This window comes from Phyllobates terribilis, unplaced genomic scaffold (genome assembly GCF_046119375.1).
Source record: "Phyllobates terribilis strain yellow unplaced genomic scaffold, ASM4611937v1 Scaffold_5__5_contigs__length_657084704, whole genome shotgun sequence".
NCBI lineage: Eukaryota > Metazoa > Chordata > Amphibia > Anura > Dendrobatidae > Phyllobates > Phyllobates terribilis.
Genome location: NW_027362765.1, coordinates 294545127 through 294569927, shown reverse-complemented (window position 1 = coordinate 294569927; position 24801 = coordinate 294545127). Strand labels below are relative to the sequence as shown.

At 40.2% G+C, this 24801-nt stretch overlaps 1 protein-coding gene across 2 annotated transcripts; it reads right to left on the bottom strand.

The window, feature by feature from the left end:
* Positions 1 to 1845: 1845 nt before the first annotated feature.
* On the bottom strand, positions 1846 to 24513 carry CARNS1 (carnosine synthase 1). 2 transcript variants are annotated; one of them, XM_073684336.1, is made up of 10 exons: positions 24391 to 24513; positions 23174 to 23189; positions 22641 to 22902; positions 18768 to 18857; positions 18214 to 18671; positions 17921 to 18125; positions 17183 to 17268; positions 16723 to 16954; positions 5767 to 6050; positions 1846 to 4458 (listed from the first exon to the last, which is right to left on the bottom strand). In XM_073684336.1, exons 2-10 carry the CDS (start codon positions 23174 to 23176, stop codon positions 3067 to 3069), a joined length of 3012 nt encoding a protein of 1003 aa, XP_073540437.1. In that variant the 5' UTR covers positions 23177 to 23189; positions 24391 to 24513; the 3' UTR covers positions 1846 to 3066. The 2 variants fall into 2 exon arrangements, with proteins under 2 accessions (XP_073540437.1, XP_073540438.1); XM_073684337.1 differs by lacking the exon at positions 23174 to 23189 and having other exon boundaries at positions 24391 to 24500.
* Positions 24514 to 24801: the final 288 nt, after the last annotated feature.

Below are 24801 nucleotides of genomic sequence, written 5' to 3'. Positions count from 1 at the left end.
CATGTTACACAGACAGGCAGCCTATGAGATCCCATAGCAGATGGCACTGGCACAGCTCCTGATCTTGGTCCATCTGTGCACCATAATGGTACAGGGCAGTGAAGGAACTGCAATTACAGTGCGCTGTGGAAAAAGGGTTAAACAGAGCAAACTCTTGACACTGCTAAGGAGGACATTCTGAAGACACTAATAATGTGGGTCACTGAAATAGGGTTAGTCTGGTGACACTTTAAATTAAAAAGTAAGAAAAATTAAAGGTGTTTGTGACATACATAGTGGTATCAATTTCTTGAATTAATACTTAGTAATTTTGGTAGCTGCCATCTGTTTGATTCCATGTCTTCAAGGTTGCCAGTCGAATTTATTACAATACCTTAAAAATGTGTAAATATGAATATAATAGTTACATGGAGCGATTGCTTACTTGGCACTGGCTCCTTGTGATTAAAAACTATTACATTGTCATAAAAACCACAAGCATACTTAAATAGGGACATGGGTATGTCACTGCAAGACATGTAGGAAATTTAGGATCACCAATAAATAGAAAGTAATACAACTTTGTTATGACTTCAAAGGGTTGTCTCAACATCTTAATTAAAATTTTAAATTTTGCAATTTACTTGTAATGAAAAATGCTTTAAATTCTCAAGAACGGAGAGGTTTTTAATTTTATTGTTTACTGCTCATTGCCTGCAGTCTATCAGCAGTGGACGATCTCCAAGCCATGGTGCAGAAGGTGTTTTTTGCTAGAGAGCTTGCAAACACTGCTCTGAGGCTGGCTGGATTGCCGCATCTGGCCAAATTCAGTGCACTGCACTCCTCTACTGCAGAGACAAATCTGCTAGTGCTATCGGCACCAGAGAGTGCACTGTTCAGGCAAGTGGCGCAACCATGCTGCTGGTCTGAACGATCAGTCAATCAGAAGCCCACAACCCTCTGGCAAAGAAGAAGTTGAGAGGCCGGGTATTGATGCGCTCCTGAAAATTGATGATCAGAACAACCATATTAGAGGGACTGTCCCACAAACAAAGTACATTTTAATCACTAGATCTTGGAATAATAATAGGTTCCACAATTGGATGTGTTAAAAATATGTTCCAGTGCTGAGAAAATCTTATAAATGTCCCTGTACTGTTATTACCTGTATCTGACCATGTAGAGCTTCTCCAGTTCATGGTCGGCATATACCACAGCTTCCTGGTCAGGGGAGGATGCATAAGTAAATGATAAGCGAGTATACAGACGCAAGAGTGAGTGTTTCTGGTGTTTCTCCAGTCCCGTGAGCTCATCAGTGATGTAGGAGCTCCAGCGGCCGCTGAGCTTATCTGTCAATGACTTGATTTAAGATGGGCTCAAAAAACTGGTAGCTCAGCAGAAACACTCACTCCTGTGATAAAACAGACAGGAAAATGTGTTACCTCAGAAAGCCGCAGCTGTGAGCCCCGCTGTTTTGTTTCAATACTCACTTATCATAAGTGACTTATGCTTTGCACCTGGCCAGGAGCTGTGGTGTGTGCGAACCATGAACTGGAGCAGCTCTGGATGGTCAGATTTAGCCATTACACAGTACATAGTAGGGGGACATTTATGAGATCATTTCACCACAGGAACATTTTGTAACACATCCAATGGTGGAACTTATTATTATTCCAAAATCTATTAATTAGAATGTGCTTTGTTCATAGGGCAACCCCTTTATGTAGTGTGGAAAATGTAGCACACCTCACCCAATACCCCTTTATGAATCAGATATCTGATAAGTAGGAAAAGTGACATAATGATGATGACATAATAACATATTCCATACTTTCCTCTGACCAGTGTTAGAATTGTAAAACAATCTTGTATTCATATTTTATTGTTTGTAGAATATACTGTACATTTGTAGATTCATAGTTTGATTTTGATTTTTACAGAATTTGTCATTAAAGTTTTCAAGGAAAAAACCTATGGATGGCCTATCCTTAGGGTAGGACATCAATGTAAGTTCAGTGGAGATCCGACGCCAGAGACTACAGCTGATCTACAGTACAAAGATGTCATAGAATGCCACATTTTATGTCTCACACATATGTGGGGCTGCGCCTGGTACTATAATTCAACCCCAATTTGTTGATTACTAGTGTTCCCAGGAGTCAGAGCCACAGGTAGGTCATCAATGTTTTCTGAAAAATGACTTTATTTAGTTCACTTAATTAATAGGGCAAATAATCTAAATTTTCAACAACTTATAGTGCTTGACCTCATCCTAATAAGCTTGTCCAAGATCACCTTGATCATATTAATTTTAAAAATATCTAAAACATAACAAATTGGAGTGCTGCCTGTGTCTTCATGGAATAAAACATAACAAATACATTTACCCAGAAAAGTAACCCTACAACTAGATTAGTGGAAATAATTATATTCTGTACTATTACCATCTCTTTGAGGCAATGTTTTTCAAGTTATCCACCAAAATATTTAAAAATTAGACTTCTTATCCTTTAAAATAGTAATATGCAGTAAATATCTGTTGGATGGGGTTCTACCTCTGAGATCTCCACTTTTTGGAGAAAGAGGGTCTCCTTAACCCTGTTTGCCAATAGAAAACATTCACCTGTAGCACTGACATCAGTGGAGACGTGGCTTTCTCCATTGAAGGCATTAGAAGTTATAAAATGACTTGAATGGTGTTTGCACTACTCTTTCCATACCCTCCATAGTCTCAATAGCAGATGGTCCCATTGGACTCAATACAACACAGATTGGCAACAAGCATTGGCACACAAGGGTCAAGGACCTCCTCTTTTCCTGCTAGGTCAGTGTTTATTTGGTAAACCTACACTTATCAAGTATTAATGTACATAAATTAGCTAGAACTACCCGTTTAACCATACTGGGTGTCAAGGATGCTGTACACGTAGGTGCAAACTTTAAAACAATGGGTGCAAATATGTTAAGTGAAAGAAAGATGATCCCTCTTATTATTTTCTATTTATTTTCTTAAACTCTCCATTATATTTGTTCCCACCAGTCTTGTACTCTTACACTTTGAAAACCTAACCTACAGTAGCATATTACTCACTGGAACTCTCCAGTCAAATAATGCAATGGATATCCTGGGGTATCTAAGCCAAGCACAGAGCACACCCCAAGAAGCCTTTCCCTAGCCTCCTTTTGGCTCTCTCCCTGGCATGCCACATTGCCATATGGTTCCTGATCTGGCATTTGCACTGGAGTGCCCTCCAAACGGTTGAATCTTATGTACCCAGCATTGTGCAGCTCAGACAATTTCTGTGGATTTGCTGTGCTAGCTAAAGCCTCTTCATGAGAATCTCCGGTGCACATAACCCCAACCAGAACAGCACGCTCCTGGGCTCCCTTCTCAGGCAATGCAGGTTCCAGCCCGCATGACAGTGTCAGAGCAACAAGCACTAGGTCGGTGCCATAGATGTGACGTATCCAATCACGCAGATAAAATCCACCCATCCGGGGGTTAATCTCAAGCAACCTTGGCCCAGAATCAGTCATCTTGAGTTCTACATTGAATACCCCAGGGTAAAGGCCTAATGCTCTACAACTGCGTGAAGCAGCCTGAATCAATTGACAGCGACGTTCTCCACTAAGACGGGATGGAAGTGCCGCTGCGGTTTCAGTAAAACCAGGGAGTAAAGTTGGCCCATTGTCTGATACATATGCCGCCAATAGACGGCCGTTGAATCCCAAGACCAAATCCACATCATGCTCAGAGCCTGTGATATATTCTGTAAGCAGTGGGGGAGGTGTCTGAACTGTATCCTTTATTGGTTCAGCAAGGTTGGCACTGCTTACTCCATTTGATAGCCCCACTTCAGGGACAAGTGACTCAAAATTACCCCCAATTTTGGTCTTACAGCCTTCTTCATTACGACATACTCCAACTGCATCTATGGTAGGTGGAGTCTTTCCATTAATTTCAAGCTTACAATCTTCTGGATCTACCCCCATCTTTCTTACTAACCTTCTACACTGCTCTGCATCATGGACTAATCGCACACCAACAGCTCCTGCTCCCGATTCTGGCTTTAAAACCAATGGGTATGTAAGAATTGATTCTGCTGCCTCTACCCCCCCAGTTCCAGGACCTAGGGGAAAGCAGGGTACAGCAAACGCCCCAGCATATGGAAAAGGTGGAGATGGAGCTGTCATGTTGAAGAGACACAACTGTGTTTGAGTCTTGCGCTTGGCAAGCCTCACAGCATTAGGAGGTGGACCAGGAAGACCTAGCATACGACACAGGATAGCAGCAAGGATAGTACACTCATCCCAAAATGCCATACAACCAGAAAGATGAAGACCTTTTTCCCTAACTATAGATAAGATGTTCTGTGCATGTTCCTCATCATCACAAGTGCGATCTTCATAATCATAATGGATGAAGGAGGTGACAAGTGATGATGCAAAATGTCCTGGGTTTGACTCCACCAAATAGATCTGTAAAATGAAAATGAGAAGTTAATGTCAAATATGTAATATTTGAATACATTTATAACCTTTTCAAGTGAAATACAATTTGTAACTGCCACCCACATTATGTTAGGTTATGTGTAGCCCTGGGCTCTTCTCTGTAACATACTCAAGCTTTCTTTCACCCAGACAAGGATTCAGTTTGCTTCACTATCCTTTTAGCTACATACCCTCGCTCTGACTTAGGCTTTTCTTCACCCTCAGCAAATACTCAGTTTACTCCCCTTTCTTTGTATCTAATTATCATGGCCTTTGCTTGCTAGCACCGTCACTCATACATCACTGGCAGGCACAGACAGAAGAGGCCCCTGTGCAAGAACCATATATGGGACCTTTGCAGTAAAATAGTTCATCATAATGCACAATCCCACCTGCTTTGGAGGTGATAGTGGTCCCTTTACCTCTTGGACCCCTGTGCGGCTGCACAGGTTGCACCAATGATATGTCCGCCCCTGCATACACCTAGCACCCCTGTGATAAGCTCTGTTCGGTCCCTTACTAAACCCTTGACAGAAGGATCTTTTGGGTCCCCTAATAAAAGTACTGCCAAGGCGTAACTGCAACCTCTGCACCTGTAATATGCACATCTAAACCTGGACTAAGAAAATCCAGGTTAAAGGAAAGCCATCATCAGAAAATTACCTATTGTTTAAATCAGATTTTTGTGTTCCGTGTATTTAAATAAAAATTCATATCACAATCTTTATTAAAAAACACAATATTAGTAATCTTGCAATTTTCACCGTGACCACTAGAGATTTTTTAGACTCATACTTTCTGTCCTTTCAGGAAGAGTTTTCATCAGGCTCATTATCATCAGAAGCAGGATTATAATGACAGGTTACACCTCTATACACAGCTGGTAACATAGGATCCACCAATCAAAACAGCCGAAGTCACAGCTACCCTGCTTCCACTCCCTTCACAATGACCTTTGCACATGCTATTTAGATACTTCAATACGAAAAATAGGGTTGGGGGTCTGACCATTGTGAAAATGTACATGTGTAATTTCCTGAAACAACTGGAAGTCAGAGTCTAAAAAAGCCCCAGTGGCCGATAAAATTGCAAGATTTCTATGTTGTGTTTTTAATACTGATCGTGATAAAACAAAAAAAATATTGCCAACATTTAAAAAAAAAGACATTTAACACAAATCCTGATTTAAACAATGGGTTATTGTCTTATGATAGCTTCTCTTCGAGTCTAGGTGCTATACAGTATTCAGTCTATCAGGCCAAAGAAAATTCATAGGTCGATAACACTATATGTTACCTTGATCCCATAATTTTGAGCAGCGTGCCAGATGAATTTTTTGCTTATGCCACCAGCACCAATCACCAAAACCTCCTTTCCATCCATCACATATGTCATAGAACGTCTAAGCATTGTTTCAATAAGAGGTCCCGAAGCAGAATCGACAGTTGTGGATTTTCCAGTTTCCAGGCTTCTGAGAACACATTCATTGATTCCACAGCTCTCCAGACAAAGATCAGTGGTTACACCGAGAATGACTGGTGATATCATGTAGTCAACGCAAGTAAGCAGCATATCAACGCCTTGAAATATTAGAGGGAAAAAAAGAGAAAACTAATGTGTTAAGTTTGTCTTTTTGTCATGCCTTCAAAGTTACTAAATATACTAAGGCATAAAGGGCTATTACTGTGATTTCCATAAAAAAAAATAAAGTTAAAGGGTTTTTCCACTACCTTTATTGTGATGAACTATCCATAGCCAGGTCATCAATACCAGATCAGGCAACCGGCACCCCCAACGCTCAGTGGTTAGCATCTCTGGCAGTGGCTGGATTCAAACAGTGTACAGATCCAAAACAGCATAGCTCCTTACACTGCATAGTGGCCACTATCATGTACTGCAGCTCAGTTTATATTCAACTGAATCAACACTACAGGAGCAACCTGGCTTAGAAAAATGTCTTTACATGTAAAGCATGGATGAGACAAGGCCACCAGCAAGAGCCACTCAGTGGTGTCAATTCTTCACTTTGGTTTATAAAGAGGGACTCAAGGGGCACATACAGTATATTCTAGTATGGAATATGGAAAGTAGTAAGTAAGGCAACCTCTTTATTCTTTAACAGATTTCTTATGAAGATCAGTCAACATTAATTTGTCAATCACTGCATATAGAAAATTTGGATTATATAGTACCAGACAAAGCAAATTTGGACACAGCTGATAGGAATTTTCTCGTGATCTAAAGACACTTTATTTTTTAAATTAGGTAATACATACAGTAAACTCCTCACAAGTAGTTCCGATAGAAACAATCCTGTTAAATTGAGTGAAAGCTAGAGATTACCAAAAGATGGGGGTTTTGTTTGTTTTTTTCAGTAACAGTGGCAGTTTTGTGTGCAGTATAGCAGCTCAGGCCCTGGATGGGTCCTAGGTGCAATACCAAACACGTCCTAGGGCACTCAGGTTGGCACTCTGGGCTATTTCATTGGTGCTCAGTGGTAGGGATCATAGTCCCAACATATAGTATTAGAACAAACCACGGCACTCAGAGATGTGAAGGAGAAATTGAATTGGAGGTTTACGCAAGTGTCAACAAGCATTTGCTCCAGTGTAAGCAATGTGGCCAACGTTTCGGTCAAAGATAGGCGTTGCTCATAAGGATTATTGCAAGCTGTAACTTCATGAGCTCACAAGCTCCCCGGCCCTGGCTTCCTGCTTTGCTGATGGCAGCTCTGACCTGAAGATTGACCGTTATGACCAGCGGCATGGCCGCACCACTAGCTGCTCTCTCCCAGTAGAGGTAATTTTACCTCTGAAGCTTGGGAGAAATGGAGGGGGACTGAAGCCGCCTGGATCTTGCGAACTGGCTGTAAAGCATAGAGGCTCCTCCTGCCAGAGGCTCCTCACCTAGGTCATTGCAAATCTGCTAATTTTTACAAGCACTTTCCAATTTTACCCATTTATGAACTTGAGACTACCCCTTCAGATAAAAAAAGAGCACAAGAATTGACTGAAAATATTAACATAAAGATAATTAGAGTAAGTATATAAAAACATATATTGAATGGTGATACAATATACATATCTATAGATATATAGAGAGAATTACAGAACACTATGTGGATAATATACCCAAGAACAACAATAATAGTATAAAAATATAGAAAAGCATAAAATAGAAACATGGAAAGGGTGAAGAGTCAGCGAAAAAAAGAAAAATAACTGTGGGGAGTGAGTGGGTACAGGTCCTTATTGGGCACATAACACTAGGCAAGAAGTAGGTTCCACTGCTATAAATACAGTTATATGAAAAAGTTTGGGCACCCCTATTAATCTTAAGCTTAATGTTTTATAAAAATTGGTGTTTTTGCAACAGCTATTTCAGTTTGATATATGTAATAACTGTTGGACACAGTAATGTTTCTGCCTTGAAATGAGGTTTATTGTACTAACAGAAAATGTGCAATCTGCATTCAAACAAAATTTGACAGGTGCATAAGTATGGGCACCCTTATCATTTTCTTGTTTTAAATACTCCTACCTACTTTTTACTGACTTACTAAAGCACTTTTTTGGTTTTGTAACCTCATTGAGCTTTGAACTTCATAGCCAGGTGTATGCAATCATGAGAAAAGCTACTTAAAGTGGCCACTTGCAAGTTGTTCTCCTGTTTGAATCTCCTCTGAAGAGTGGCATCATGGGCTCCTCAAAACAACTGTCAAATGATCGGAAAACAAAGATTATTCAACATAGTTGTTCAGGGGAAGGATACAAAAAGCTGTCTCAGAGATTTAACCTGTCAGTTTCCACTGTGAGGAACATAGTAAGGAAATGGAAGAACACAGGGACAGTTCTTATTAAGGCCAGAAGTGGCAGGCCAAGAAAAACATCAGAAAGGCAGAGAAGAAGAATGGTGAGATCAGTCAAGGACAATCCTCAGACCACCTCCAGAGAGCTGCAGCATCAACTTGCTGCAGATGGTGTCACTGTGCATCGGTCAATTATACAACGCACTTTGCACAAGGAGAAGCTGTATGGGAGAGTGATGCGAAAGAAGCCGTTTCTGCAAGCACGCCACAAACAGAGTCGGCTGAGGTATGCAAAAGCACATTTGGAGAAGCCAATTTCTTTTTGGAAGAAGGTCCTGTGGACTGATGAAACCAAGATTGAGTTGTTTGGTCATACAAAAAGGCGTTATGCATGGCGGCAAAAAAACACAGCATTCCAAGAAAAACACTTGCTACCCACAGTAAAATTTGGTGGAGGTTCCATCATGCTTTGGGGCTGTGTGGCCAATGCCGGCACCGGGAATCTTGTTAAAGTTGAGGGACGCATGGATTCCACTCAGTATCAGCAGATTCTTGACAATAATGTTCAAGAATCAGTGATAAAGTTGAAGTTACGCAGGGGATGGATCTTTCAGCAAGACAATGATCCAAAACACCGCTCCAAATCTACGCAGGCATTCATGCAGAGGAACAATTACAATGTTCTGGAATGGCCATCCCAGTCCCCAGACCTGAATATCATTGAACATCTGTGGGATCATGTGAAGAGGGCTGTCCATGCTCGGCGACCATCAAACTTAACTGAACTGGAATTGTTTTGTAAAGAGGAATGGTCAAAAATAACTTCATCCAGAATCCCAGAACTCATTAAAAGCTACAGGAAGCGACTAGAGGCTGTTATTTTTGCAAAAGGAGGATCTACTAAATATTAATGTCACTTTTCTGGTGGGGTGCCCATACTTATGCACCTGTCAAATTTTGTTTGAATGCAGATTGCACATTTTCTGTTAGCACAATAAACCTCATTTCAAGGCAGAAACATTACTGTGTCCAACAGTTATTACATATATCAAACTGAAATAGCTGTTGCAAAAACACCAATTTTTCTAAAACAATAAGCTTAAGATTAATAGGGGTGCCCAAACTTTTCCATATAACTGTACATAAATAAAGACCTGTGTGGTCCATCACAATGTATAAACCAGTCATCATGCCATATGCTCTCTATGGGCTCATACCCATATGTGAGAAAAAAAACGGTCCGATTTCTTGACAAAAAAACGGATGAGTGTCATGCAAGTGTCATGCGATTTTCATGAGAGGACAATGCGATTTTTCACACCTAGGATCCGTATGATATCCGTATGCAATGCGTTTTTTTTTCTCTGCAACTATTATTCTGCAATCATTTACAGGACCATTTACAGGGTTCTATGCTACAGAATGTTAAGACCCGGACCTTTAGGAGGGGAATGCATGGCATTATTATGCATTGTTTTCCTCTCCTGAAAGGGTTAATGTGGCTGGAATGGTTTCCCGCCATGCTGGGGATTGGTTCAGGTAGCCAGCCTGTCAATGAGTGTCGCAGGGGGAAGACTACTTCTTCCCTATGAGACAACTGCTGATAGGGTCCTAATATTTATTAAACATTGGTGGTGCAGGGTATTAAAGATGGCAGCGCCTGAGGAGAGTGTCAGTCCTCAGGCGCTGCTCATCTAGTGCTGCTGTCCCACCCACCCTCCCTACATATATGTTTATATTCGTCACGGCCTTGGGGTTAGTCGTTGAGGAGACTGAATGGACAGCACGTTGGTAAGGTAAACGGGCTTGAGCTTATGGCTAAGCTGCGGTGTTATAAGAGTTTTATTAAAGTTATGGTTTTTTAAGTATAAGAATTTTTAATAAAGGCCGTGGCCATAAATTTTTCCAGCCAAATCTGCGTATGCCATGTTTATAGAGTGTGGTAAATAATAGGTTTTTTGAAAGTAAGGTTAATATGCAGTATAATGCCATGGTAATGTAGCCGTAAAAATCGGATGCCATACGAATGGTCCATGTGCCGTACGTTTTTTTTCTCGCACCCATTGACTTGCATTGCTGAGTCTCGTCTGATATACAGTTGGTACGGAAAGTATTCAGACCCCTTTAAATTTTTCACTCTTTGTTTCATTTCAGCCATTTGGTAAATTCTAAAAAGTACACTCTGCACCCCATCTTGACTGAAAAAAACAGAAATGTAGAAATTTTTGCAAATTTCTTAAAAAAGAAAAACTGAAATGAACTTTTTAGAATTTACCAAATGGCTGCAATGAAACAAAGAGTCTGAATATTTTCTGCACCCACTGCACGAGGCAAATCGCAGCATTCTGCGATTTTTTTCTCATCCAGATTCCAGCTGAGAAAAAAATCGCTGATGAGCAGGGACTCATAGATTAACATTGGTCAGAGTGCAATCCGATTTTTTACTAGATTGCACTCGTCCATTTTTCACGCAGATGAGTATGAGCCCTAAGGGTAATAGTAGTAACTGCTGCTCTCTGTTGTATATTATGTGACTCCATACTCTTAAGTACATATAACTGCTCAATATAGATTTAGCAAGAAGTTAAACAATGTAATGGACCATAGAAGTCTTATCTATGCCAACAGGATGAGATCAATATTTTGACCAATGTTATGTGCCCCATAGGGACCTGTGCCAATCTCCACCCTACCTTTTTTCGCCATTTCTCTCCCCTTTATACCACTTCATGATCCTACTCTGTTTTTTATATTTTTATTTTAGAATTGTTCTTGGATTTATTATACACATTATATTCTGAGATTGATGATTATGTGTATCGATATATACAGGGAAGGAAATAATTATTTGATCCGTGCTGTTTTGCCCACTGACAAAGACATGAACAGTCTATAATTTTAAGGGTAGGTTAATTTTAATATTGAGAGATAGAATATCCCAAGAAAAAATCAAGAAAATCACATTGTATAAATTAGATAAATTTATTTGCATTTTTCAGTGAGACATAAGTATTTGATCCCATACAAACCATTATGAGTCCTGGCTCCTACAGACCAGTTAGACGCTACTAATCAACTCATTACCTGCATTAAAGACAGCTGTCTTACATAGTCACCTGTATAAAAGACTCATGTCCACAGACTCAATCAATCAGTCAGACTCTAACCTCTACAACATGGGCAAGACCAAAGAGCTTTCTAAGGATGTCAGGGACAAGATCATAGACCTGCACAAAGCTGGAATGGGCTACAAAACCATAAGTAAGATGCTGGATGAGAAGGAGACAACTGTTGGTGCAATAGTAAGAAAATAGAAGAAATGCAAAATGACTGTCAATCGACATCGATCTGGGGCACCATGCAAAATCTCACCTCGTGGGGTATCCTTGATTATGAGGAAGGTTAGAGATCAGCCTAAAACTACACGGGGGGAACTTGTTAATGATCTCAAGGCAGCTGGGACCACAGTCACCAAGAAAACCATTGGTAACACATTACGCCTTAAAGGTTTAAAATCCTGCAGTGCCCACAAGGTCCCCCTGCTCAAGAAGGCACATGAGCAGGCTCGTCTGAAGTTTGCCAATGAACACCTGGATGATTCTGTGAGTTATTGGGAGCAGGTGCTGTGGTCAGATGAGACAAAAATTGAGCTCTTTGGCATTAACTCAACTCGCCGTGTTTGGAGGAAGAGAAATGCTGCCTATAACCCAAAGAACACCGTCCCCACTGTCAAACATGGAGGTGGAAACATTATGTTTTGGGGGTGTTTCTCTGCTAAGGGCAAAGGACTACTTCACCGCATCAATGGGAGAATGGATGGAGCCATGTACTGTAAAATCCTGAGTGACAACCTCCTTCCCTCCGCCAGGACATTAAAAATGGGTCATGGCTGGGTCTTCCAGCAAGATAATGACCTAAAACATACAGCCAAGGCAACAAATGAGTGGCTTAAAAAGAAGCACAGTAAGGTCATGGAGTGGCCTAGCCAGTCTCCAGACCTTAATCCCATAGAAAACTTATGGAGGGAGTTGAAGCTCCGAGTTGCCAAGCGACAACTTAAATTCTGAATGATTTAGAGATGATCTGCAAAGAGGAGTGGACCAAAATTCCTCCTGACATGTGCGCAACCCTCATCATCAACTACAAAAAAGTCTGACTGCTGTGCTTGCCAACAAGGGTTTTGCCACCAAGTATTAAATGTTGTTTGCCAGAGGAATCAAATACTTATTTCTCACTGAAAAATGCAAATAAATTTATCTAATTTATACAATGTGATTTTCTTGATTTTTTTGGGGATAGTCTATCTCTCAATGTTAAAATTAACATACCCTTAAAATTATAGACTGTTCATGTCTTTGTCAGTGGGCAAACTTACAAAACAGCAAGGGATCAAATACTTATTTCCTTCACTGTATATACTGTATATATGGTATACAATGCAGTAAGATTTTAATCATTGAACATGAGAACAATTTCCAAATTTTGACATGAAAGTACGGATAATAATATAACTTTTATTACAAAATATTAAGTTTTACTCAAATTAGTTAATGCAGAAATAAATATAACTCACATAAAAAACAACTACATATACTATTTTGTAAGACCTCTATGATTTCTAAGGACAGCTCCAAATTTTCTAGCCAAGGAATGAACAGTTTGGCGACATATTGCAACATCTAACTTTTTCCATTCTTCGAGAACAACTTCTTTTAGAGCCTGGATGATGGATGGAGAGTGATGTTCAACCTGAGTCTTCATAAGTCCCCATAGCTGTTCGATTGGGTTCAGACCAGGAGACATACTTGCCAACTTAATCACTTTCACCCTCTTTTTCTTCAGAAATCCAGCAGATTTTTGTTTTGGATTATTGTCATGTTGAAAAATCTACTAAGAGCACGGAGTGATTGTAGCATCTTCTCTTGCAATATAGAGCAGTACAGCTTTGAATCATGATATACCATCAATAAAATGTAGATCTCAGCACTCATGCAGGCCCACATAAGGACACTGCCACCACCATGTTTCACTGTAGGCACCATGCATTTTTCTTTGTACTCCCTACCTTTGCAAAACCATACAGCTTTGAAGCCATCAGTTACAAAAACATTTATCTTGATCTCATAACTCCAAAGTATAAAGTCCCAGTAGACCAAGATGAGACCAAGATAAATCTTTTTGGAACTGATGGCTTCAAAACTTGAATGTGAGGAGTGCAAAGAACAATTTATGGTACCTACAGTGAAACATGATGGTGGCAGTGCTCTTATGTGAGGCTGCATGAGTGCTGCTGGTGTTTGGGAGCTATAGATCATTGATGGTATCAAGAATTCACAGATGTACTGCTCTATATTAAAAGAGAAGATGCTACTGTTCCTCTGTGTTGTTGGTAGACCTGCACTTTTCTTACATGATAATGATCCAAAACACAGCTAAGGACACTGTTGCATTTGTGAAGAACACGGTGAAATTAATTCAGTGGCCAAGTATATCTTCTGATTTGAACCCAACCAAACACCTCTTTGGGATTCTGAAGAGATAAGTTGAGCATCACTCTCCATCCAGCATCCAGACACTAAAAGGGGTCTTCTTGAAGACTAGAAAAAGGTAGATGTTGCAATATGTTGCCAACTTAAGGACTCCCATCAAACTTTACATTCTCTTAATATATTGAAATCATCATATTATAATGCACTGTGTGCTTACAATTGCTCATTTTGCCCCTTTAATCAGCTAACTTTTATCTTTTCTCTGCTCTATGTAGAAACAGGAAGTCTCTTGTGCCTGCATTTATCATTCCCCTCTTCAACTCCTGTTGTGACTTATAACTCATACAGGGAAAATTTACCTCCTGTCTCTACGTAGAGCTTAGAAGGATTAAGCTAGTCCATTTTTAATCATGTGATGTCATAGACCTAATTAAAAACAGAAGCATTAACTGAGTAGAAAGGTAAAATGAGCAATTGTAAGTACAGAGTGCCAAATAAAATGATGACTGCAATATATTAAGAGGATAACAATTTTGATGGGAATGCTTCTTTAAAAATCATGGTGGTCATACAAAATACTAGATGTAGTAGTTTTTGATGTAGGGTGTATTCATTTTTGCATTAACTAACTTTAATGAAAGTTACAGTACAGTTAAAGTAGAGTTACAGTTACAGAACTGCAAGAAGGCTTGATTGAGGATTGTGAGCTGATGTATAAGTATATTTGGTTTGGTCTTCATTTTGTATTAGTTTAAGGGACTGGGATCTATATTAGTTTAGGAGGGCTAGAATGCAGCTCTAGTGGTCTGGACTCTGTATTAGTTTTGTAGGTTTGTATTAGTCTGGTTATGGGTCCGTGTAACCAGGTTCTGGGTCGGGGTCCATATTAAGACACCATAGACTTTCGATGAAAGTTGCACAAACCCATCGATTTTGGTCGGATCGGCCAACCATTTGTTGGGCATGGGAGCTCAGACTCTCCCCAAGAGATGATGTCAGGGGTGAGAAGGATCATGCAGTTGAAATTTCTATGTCTGATTCTTTTATTTTCACGGGAGATAAGTCACGGTCAGAGGTAACTGGCAGTGACTTTCTCCTCCCTCCCATTGAAAACACATAAATGCTCCTGTGTATGGCCAGCTTTAGTTAGGAGTTCTAATTTGAATGTGTATTCAGAGTGTTCTGTGCTAGGGTCAAGCTTAGCTTTGATGGTCTGGTCGTTGGTCTGTAACAGTTTAGAGTGTCTGTATTCCTTTAAACTTTTTGGCCTGGGGTCCCTATTTATTCCTGATTCTGTATTTACTCTAAGGTTTGGTGTAGGGTCTAAATTTGTGTACTTTGCTTGGTGTATTGTCTAGCTTAATCTATGTGTCTGGTCTGGGGTCTGAATTTAATTAATTAATTACTTAATTAATGTAGGGTGTCTGGTTTGTGGTGTGAATTAATTTGGGGATCTTAACTGAAGTCGGAATTTATTTCTGTTGCTACAGCGGCTGTGGATGGCTGCAGAACCAAGGAGACATATGGCAGTAAACTCTGCAATGGTCTAGAGAATTTTTCATGGCGGTTTGTGCCAGATGGAGAACATAAGGAAAGACAATATCTACAATCAGAGTAGATGCCACTTTTCAATCATTGTATTTATAGATGATGTCCACTGTCACATATTCCTCCGTGTCTTTTGTAGTAAATCAAGTATTCAACAAAAATTTTCCTTATATCTCTTGTCTATTGGACATCTCACAGTTATCCGTATGTCCTTACACAGTCAGATACTGTCATAGATACTGTCAGCCTCCAGAGACACATCCTTTTGATAAAGGCAGTCGCAATGGTCAGGTGTCAGAGCTAAGACAGAAAGTTGACTATGGACAAGGGTGTGCCAAGGCAGTTGTGGGAAAGTGTAGGGCCCAAGTTTGAGTAACAGCCAAGAGTGTATGGTCTATTTAATTAACTACTGGAGGTGCTCTGTCATTTAGAAAAGTAGCTAAGGCAGAAGCAGCCTAGGCAACTGTTACATCAGCTGTTTTCTTAAAATGACACAGAAGCCTCTGAAGAAAGCAGCTACTGCAGCAGTCATCCAGCCTGGCACATATACATGAGAACTGCCCTCCTGCATTTCTCCAGTGACCCCTCTTATCTAGCTCAGATGTCTGTGCAGCATTCCAGATTACAACGTATACTGTACATAGCAGCCGCTGTCCTGGGTATTGCAATGTGGTCACATTCGCTTCAACGGAATAGCGCTATGGTACCTATCACCGCCACTACTATGAAGACATCAGGAAGGTAAATGGACAGAGGCCTCGAAAACAGCTAGTCAGAGGAGTTGCTCAGAGTCGATCCCCCATTAATAGGAGATTAATTGCTTATCCTAAGAACAAGCCATAAATATTTAGCAATTGAAATAACCCTTTAGCTCTTAAAGGGTATATGTCAGATTTTTGCTGTGTAATCTGAGGAAAGCATGAGATAGGGGTTAAAATATAGATTTAAAGATATGTTATATGTTAATCTGTGTGCTGTTGTTTACTTATACCAAAGGTTTTATCACATGGTGATTATCATTGCATGGACTACAGCAGCTACAGAAGAGCATGCATGCTAGTCCAACTCCGCCCCCTCCTCTGATGAATAGCTCACTGTCTATAGACAATGTACATACAGAGGCTGGTGTTGGCAGGGGACAGCTTTCTCATGTCTGCTGCATTCTACATCTAAGAATTCTAATTGTGTCAGAACTGCTGCACCCAGTAAATTACGGTAAGTGATACACCATTGGATTCAGGGTCTCTGCCTACATCATGGTGCTCTCGGATGAGGTAGCAAAAACCTGCTGACAGATTCTATTTAACAGCAATCTCAAGCACATTAGCAAAGCTTAATATATTTAAGAGCAAACCTAGTTACATTTCTCTATGGCTAGTATATAGTTAAAGTAACTGATGTCCTTACCGAGTACATCAGTTTGCACCTTGTTCCCTCCCTTTTCTTTGGGGCTCATTTTTATTTCTTCCTCCATTATTGCTTTCATGGTCTTTTCTGAGACTTCCTTGATTTGGACCCATATATTTCTTTTCTGAGCCTCATCCAACACTCCCCATAACTCTAGAGTAGTATCCAAGGACTGAGGAAGTGTGAATCGATGGCAGAGAGGCTTTTCTGCCCGCCCGACCATACACACCACCTGCAAAAGAGGCATCACAAATCTTATGAATTACATAAAATAAAAAATTAAAGTAACACAAAATTATGAACAATCACTGGTGAATATACACAATATGTTCATAAAACATCTGGGACAGTGATGTCTTATTAAAAAAAATCTAAAGAACTCTTCTCTTCAGGGGCTCAGGATAGGGGTTTGACGATTGGGGGTTACAAGCCCCTGGAGATTGGGGGGCAGCCCCGTTACCTTGCTTAGAATTGGTTGGTCTCCGCGAGATCGGCAGACAACGGCACAGAGACGGATCGTCAGCTCTGGGGGGCGCACGGAGCAGCCTGGGGGGTGGGGCAGAGACAGTAATACAGGAAGAGAGAGTGGGAGAAGGAGGAAGGCAGTAGTCGAGAAAAGTGGAGAATGAAAGAAGCATAGATGGAAGAAAGACCAAGAAATAGAGATATAAAGAAAGAGAGAGAAAAAGAACTGACCCTCCTTCAATACAGATACAATCAAATCTGACAGTTTGGTATATCTGAGACTGGAAGAAAGAACCCTCATCTCAGAATTCTATAAGGCTGTTGTCCAGTGCTGGAAAAAATCTAAACTAAAAAAAAAATATCACAAAATCTTCTCCAGCACAGGAGTCAGTTGTATTTATTGAGTAAGGGCCCAGTGTAATATAGAAGAGGAGGAGGGAAAGTTTGACAGGGTATGCAATAAGAGAGGAACATGTTTAATAAAGAACATGAAAAAAATACGGACTGAATATGAAGCAAGAAATTGAGGGACGATGAGAAATTTATGTATAGATACATGAGAGATTGCACGAAAAAATAGAAGATAGCGAAAAAGTATGTTGACAGAAAAAAAAAGTCAAATGGTAAGGAAGAGACAGAAGGAAGGTGGTGTGGGGAGAGGATTCTACAGAGTATCACTCTCTCCTAGCCCCTCCCATACAGAGTTTTTTCCCCTCGAAATCCCCTTGCTTACGTGGTATACAGGCAGGAGGTGGCGATGGCTTGATCCTACGTGGGGGTACAGTCATCACAAAGCCTTCAAGCAAGACTGCTTGTCCTTGTGTGAGCTCAGAAAAAAGCCTCACAACCACATCTGACACTTGTAGAGTGTCTTGAGATGAGTAGAAACTCGTGTTTGGAGAATGTCCGGGATGAGGCCAAAAGGTCTTCAAAACAACCTAAAGGGAAATAAAGGAAGGAACAGAAAACAAGATATATATGAAAGCAAAAAAAAATGATGGATCAAAAGGAGAACTTTTTTAATACCTTCTGATGGCCCTTCATCCTCAGTGAGGTAAGATACGTTGAGATCTCTTGTCGAATTGTTTCTTCTTGTCCTTCTTTATGATAGAGCTCCACCACCTTTGTAGTTTTGGCCTTCGGAGTATATTTTCCCCAAGACCCTAGCTGGTAGGAATTACTTAGAAGCAGGGCAGGAGAAAGAGGTAGTTCCTTAGAATCCAGCAGGATTCGCACACCTAAGGTATTAGCAAGAAGATGGGAAAGTTGTGGAGATCCTCCCATTGGACATTCCCACTGTTCCCCCATCAGGAATTGAGGTCCTCCCAACCAGGAGAGGTAAGTGACACGTCGCGGTGGAGAAAAAGTGTCCAAGTAAGTGCGACCCCCAAGATCAAAAGTCACGGCCTGTTTTATGAAAAAAGGAGCTGAAGAAGGTGAAGCTGAGCAGAACCATGAGGTGGAGAGACAAAGTAGTATTTTTCCTAAACAAAAAGTAAAATATACTCTTAAGACATGTTTTTACTTAATTCTTACTTGTTTTTTACTCCCACATCATAGACGATACTGTTGGGCCTTACCAGGACATTGTCTTGCACCTTCCAATAGAATAGACATAGCAAAGCTGGGAGTTCCAAGGACACATATTGTGGTGGTATCCGTAGTATGACCTGACAAATCAGATAAATATTTTATTATTTTCTCAAATTTTCCTTTATCCTCATTCAGGTATCTTCAGTAGAATTATCTCAAAACATTTGTTACTTAGCATAGGCAATCGATATGTGTCATGAGAATGAAAGGACAGTGGTGCTCAATGGAGTGCCTCAGACTCCTCATTTCAGTACCAACACAGTGACCTCTATATGTACAGTGGGTACGGAAAATATTCAGACCCTTTTAAATTTTTCACTCTTTCTTTCATTGCAGCCATTTGGTAAATTCTAAAAAGTTCATTTTTTTCTCATTAATGTACACTCTGCACCCCATCTTGACTGGAAAAAAACAGAAATGTAGAAATTTTTGCAAATTTATTAAAAAAGAAAAACTGAAATATCACATGGTCATAAGTATTCAGACCCTTTGCTCAGACACTCATATTTAAGTCACATGCTGTCCATTTCCTTGTGATCCTCCTTGAGATGGTTCTACTCCTTCATTAGAGTCCAGCTGTGTTTAATTAAACTGATAGGATTTAATTTGGAAAGGCATACACCTGTCTATATAAGACCTCACAGCTTACAGTGCATGTCAGTCCAAATGAGAATCATGAGCTCAAAGGAACTGCCCAAGGAGCTCAGAGACAGAATTGTGGCAAGGCACAGATCTGGCCAAGGTTACAAAAGAATTTCTGCAGTAGTCAAGATCCTAAGAGCACAGTGGCCTCCATAATCCTTAAATGGAAGAAGTTTGGGACCATCAGAAGTCTTCCTAGACCTGGCCGTCCAGCCATACTGAGCAATTGTGGGAGAAGAGCCTTGGTGAGAGAGGTAAAGAAGAACCCCAAGATCACTGTGGCTGAGCTCCAGAGATGCAGTAGGGAGATGGGAGAAAGTTCCACAAAGTCAACTATCACTGCAGCCCTCCACCAGTTGGGCCTTTATGACAGAGTGGCCCGATGGAAGCCTCTTCTCAGTGAAAGACATATGAAAGCCCGCATAGCATTTTCTCAAAAACACATGAAGGACTCCCAGACTATGAGAAGTAAGATTCTCTGGTCTGATGAGATGAAGATAGAACTTTTTGGTGATAATTCTAAGCAGTATGTGTGGAGAAAACCAGGCACTGCCCATCACCTGCCCAATACAATCCCAACAGTGAAACATGGTGGTGGCAGCATCATGCTAATAGGGTGTTTTTCAGCTGCAGGGACAGGACGACTAGTTGCAATTGAAGGAAACATGAATGCGGCCAAGTACAGAGATATCCTGGATGAAAACCTCTTCTTGCGTGCTCTGGACCTCAGACTTGGCCGAAGGTTCACCTTCCAACAAGACAATGACCCTAAGCACACAGCTAAAATAACAAAGGAGTGGCTTCAGAACAACTTTGTGACCATTGTTGACTGGCCCAGCCAGAGCCCTGACCTAAACCCAATTGAGCATCTCTGGAGAGACCTGAAAATGGCTGTCCACCAACGTTCACCATCCAACCTGACGGAACTCGAGAGGATCTGCAAGGAAGAATGGCAGAGGATCCCCAAATCCAGGTGTGAAAAACTTGTTGCATCATTCCCAAGAAGACTCATGGCTGTACTAGCTCAAAAAGGTGCTTTTACTCAATACTGAGCAAAGGGTCTGAATACTTATGACCATGTGATATTTCAGTTTTTCTTTTTTTAATAAATTTGCAAAAATTTCTACATTTCTGTTTTTTTTTCATTCAAGATGGGGTGCAGAGTATACATTAATGAGAAAAAAAATAACTTTTTAGAATTTACCAAATGGCTGCAATGAAACAAAGAGTGAAAAATTTAAAGGGGTCTGAATACTTTCCGTGCCCACTGTATGTGGCTGTTGCAGCTATTGCAACTCAGCATGTCCCTGCTCAGCTGCATGGATGTGTAACGCAGCTTGGAATGTGGGACCACTGACCTTCCCTTGTTCTGATGCTTCTGGAGGTTCTACAACTGGAGATGACTTCTGATCACACATTGACAGCCTGGTCTGTGATTAGCAAAATATACAGCTGAACATTGCCAAGAGTCAACTTGATATATTACTAACAGAAAAAATATCCCTTAAAATATAACTTTTAATACTACCATTTAAAATGTATATTCAAATTCAAGACAATCTCAATAAAAAATAGATAAATGTCCACAAAAGTGGCTTATGCATCAGCTGTCCTGGTACATGTAATAAAGCTGTCTCTCTCTATATATCCCTTGGTGTTCTGACCCTGCCTGGCAGCGGAGGTTGGCACCCTAGTGATAGATGCAATTGGCGCCCCCGCTTCACTGCAGCTGTCCCTCGCTGAACCTATTGATACCTATTCTGCTGTATTAATAGCCAGAATCAGAAAACAAAAAAGGGGGATCAATTCAGATACTGGTACCACGGAGTCAGAGACAACAACCCGAGTCAATAGGTGGGAAATGATTACATAGGAAAACACATATCAGTTTAAATAGATATTATACACTGACAATTGACCGACTGTTCATAGAGAGAGACTGCTTTAGTACATGTACCTTACTGTCTGTTGCAGGACAGCTGATGCATAAGCCACTTTTGTGGAGTTTTATGTATTTTTTTTATTAAGATTGTCTCGAATTTGAATATACATTTTAAATGGTAGTATTAAAAGTTATATTTTAAGGGATATTTTTTCTGTTTGTCGTAGTATACTATCCCTCTTTTTTCATTGTCAACTTACGCCATGTATTGAGTTTATTAAAGGAGCTTTCTGGACTCTGGATAAAATTGTACATTCACTCTATGTGAGAGCAGATTGCCAAATCATGACATTGTGCAATGTGCCTGTCAGAATTCCCCTCTATTTCCAACGCAAGTGGACAGTCACATAACTGCAAAGAATCAGATGAGAACCTCTAGTTGGCACGTGACCACAAATATGCAAATCCCATTTTTTGTTCACGTGACTGCCGACTAACACTGGAAATAGAGCAGAATCCTGATAGTTTGCAATGTATGCACTAGCAGGATTCGACAATCTACAGTCACATAGAAGGACAGTGGAAATTTCTCGGTGTGTCGACTAGATTCTCATTTGCTTCTCTAAATGACAAATTCTCAATGATGAGAGAGGCAGATGAGACTCTAATCAGCACAAGACCGCAAGTATGAAAATTGCATACATGCAATCATGTGACTGCTTACTTGTACTGGAAATAGAGGGGAATCTTGATAGTGTGCACATTGCAGACTGTCACCATTCAGCAATCTGCAATGACATGAGTTTTTGTAACTTTTTGTTACAAAATTTAAATTTTTCCTCTTTAAATTGTAACAGTAAGGACAAACATAGTATATTTGCTATTTACTGGTCATGAACATGGAAAAGAAAGGTTTTATGAGAGCGAATATAGCAAGTGACTGAGCTTAACACACAAAACCTCTAGTAGACAGTGACCTCTAGTGACACTGTGCTATTATTCAGTACATGGCAATACATACATAACCTCATTGTCATTTACTTAGCAGAGGTTTCAAAAATCCAGTTCAAACAATTTCCTAATGTTATATAATCCTGCAGACATAGTTTCCTCTAGTAGCAGATGATTTTTCGTGCTTGCGGACAGTTTTAATGCTATAATTTATTGTCATCATATTATTTCAGTGTTAAATGAAATTTAAAAAAAACAAGACAGGACTACTGAAGTGTGATTTTCTTAACAGTATATTAACGTGGATGCACAATGAAGTCAAATGGACAAGAAAATATGTGATAAATCATTACATGGGCTGCAGAATATTATTGGCTTTTCTTACCTGTACGTGGTTGCTTGCTCCTGTCTTCTGTCTCAGGGAGCCCTGCATTGATCAGAACCCTTTGCAGATCCTCATAGCTGTCTATTACATTTTCATGTTGTTGCATTTCATTGTCCCCATTATTCTTTCCTTGTGATGTTTCTGTAGAAGGCCTCATTCCCCAAGGAGGGCCATCTGGGGCAACCCCAGGTACCCACATCTCATTTAATTCTCCATCTTTGGAGTACATAGGATGATCCAAAATGAGTTGGTCAAGAGACAGCTGCAGAAGCAGGTTGAGGCAACAAAAAAGTGGAGGAAGGGTAAAATGAGACAGCAAGGGCAAGAGAAAAATCACAACACAAATATACAAAGCAGGTCACTTGTTAGATCCTTCTGAGAAGCACTTATGTGTAGTAAGAGGACATAGTAACACTAACAGCTAATCAGCTTAAGACGGGAAAACAGCCACTCAACACAAAGTGACACGTGTGACAAGGAGCAGGGCAAAATAAGACAAGCATGGAGTGATGAGGCTATTAGGTTCTACTCACCATCGTAATTCTTCTCCTAAAATCCAAGGAAATATTGCATATTAATGGAACTGGAAAAATGTAACTGAATGGCAAAAAATATCGACTTTCAACCGGTAAAAGCACAGAACATATAACTAATTTATCTGCCCAATTACTGTAACCCAGAGTGGAACTGGTTACTCCTGGAGTTCACATCCTTCAGGGGTCTTCAAGGAAATAGGGGCTATAGGTAATTGTTCAGTTTGCCACCCCCTAAAAGCAGGCCTTAATTATATTTCATTGTCATCACAAGGCACCAAAGTCAACATTTCACCCAAGTGGACTGTAGTTACTTAGTGCTAGACAACGTGTCAGAGAATAGTGCTTAATTGTACAAATTGCACAACTAAATGATAGAAGTTTTCACTATTTTGATCTCATGATTTTAGGGGTCAGAAAACCTTTACCATTTAATTCATCAACATTTCAGCTGCAAACTCAAGTTAATTTAAATTAATTGATATTATAATACGTTGAACACCCACAGAGAACTAATCTGAAGATGGATCCAGCATAGCTGTTATGAACAGAAGCCATAACACTAATATGAACAGATTTTTAGTTGTACCACAGTCACATACTCAGCCTACAGACAGTAATTCGAAGATAATGTACAAACTGAATGTGGATAACTCAAAATCAATGTCTCGGAGAGTGTATCAGCGCATTATATTTTCTGAGACAGACACCAAACAGGATACTGTCATTAATATTTGCCATTCTCTAAATCCAATGAAATATCTACATCTATGGAACAAAACATGTAGATATTTAAGAATATGCAGTGACATGGTAAGAATAAATCACAGAAACATTAGTGGAAATTGTAAGCAACGTTCCAGTATATGAATACATTAAAAGAGTACATAATCCATGCCCTATAGTTTTACTATGCTGCAACATAACAAATCTCTAATATAACTATTATAAAAGGGTCCTACTCCTAGTTCTTACAAAACGCAGAGACCCTGATTGTATCATTAAACACCCCACTAAATGTAAATAATGCCACACAATGTCACTGCTGCACAGTAAAGCTATAACATGCATTACTAAGAATGCCACTGGATTATAAAGCACCTAAAACTATGGGAACTGTTAAACAAAAATCCAAAAAAAAACAGTTGATGTCCCCTCTCTATAAGTTTACAAAGATTCCTCGATAGGTTCGTCTGTACAGAAATCTAAGTTCTCACCTCTAAGTGTCCTCACAGGAATAATGACAGGTATAGAGAGACCTCACGAGATAGACAGGCACAAAGAGAGCTCCAAGGGATTAGAACGTCTCTTTAAATCCTGCTCCCCCGCCTGCTCCCTCCCCGTTAGGCTTTACTTGAGCTGCTCCCAGCTGTCACTCAGCCAGGGCCATATTAGCAGGTTAACACCACAGCAGTGTCCATCAATCATGCTGATGTGATATTGGGAACTTATTCCATTACACCCAGTGCTATACCCTGCTCTGCTATTCCTGTACAAAACACACAAACCCAGCTGTTAATGTACAGCACAGGCCACCATTCATGTCTTCATTCCGGCATTGATGCTTTTCATTGCCCTCCCCAGCTTTCACACCACTGCACTTTTATAATGGCATCAACAAATCCTAG

Excerpts from the sequence above, each read along its gene's own strand:
- CARNS1 (XM_073684336.1), bottom strand. Across the intron at positions 18,126-18,213 it reads GGATGAAGGGCCATCAGAAG|GTTGTTTTGAAGACCTTTTG; the intron begins GTATTAAAAAAG and ends ATTTCCCTTTAG. Across the intron at positions 16,955-17,182 it reads ACCAACCAATTCTAAGCAAG|GTGGTGTGTATGGTCGGGCG; the intron begins GTAACGGGGCTG and ends CCTCTTTTGCAG.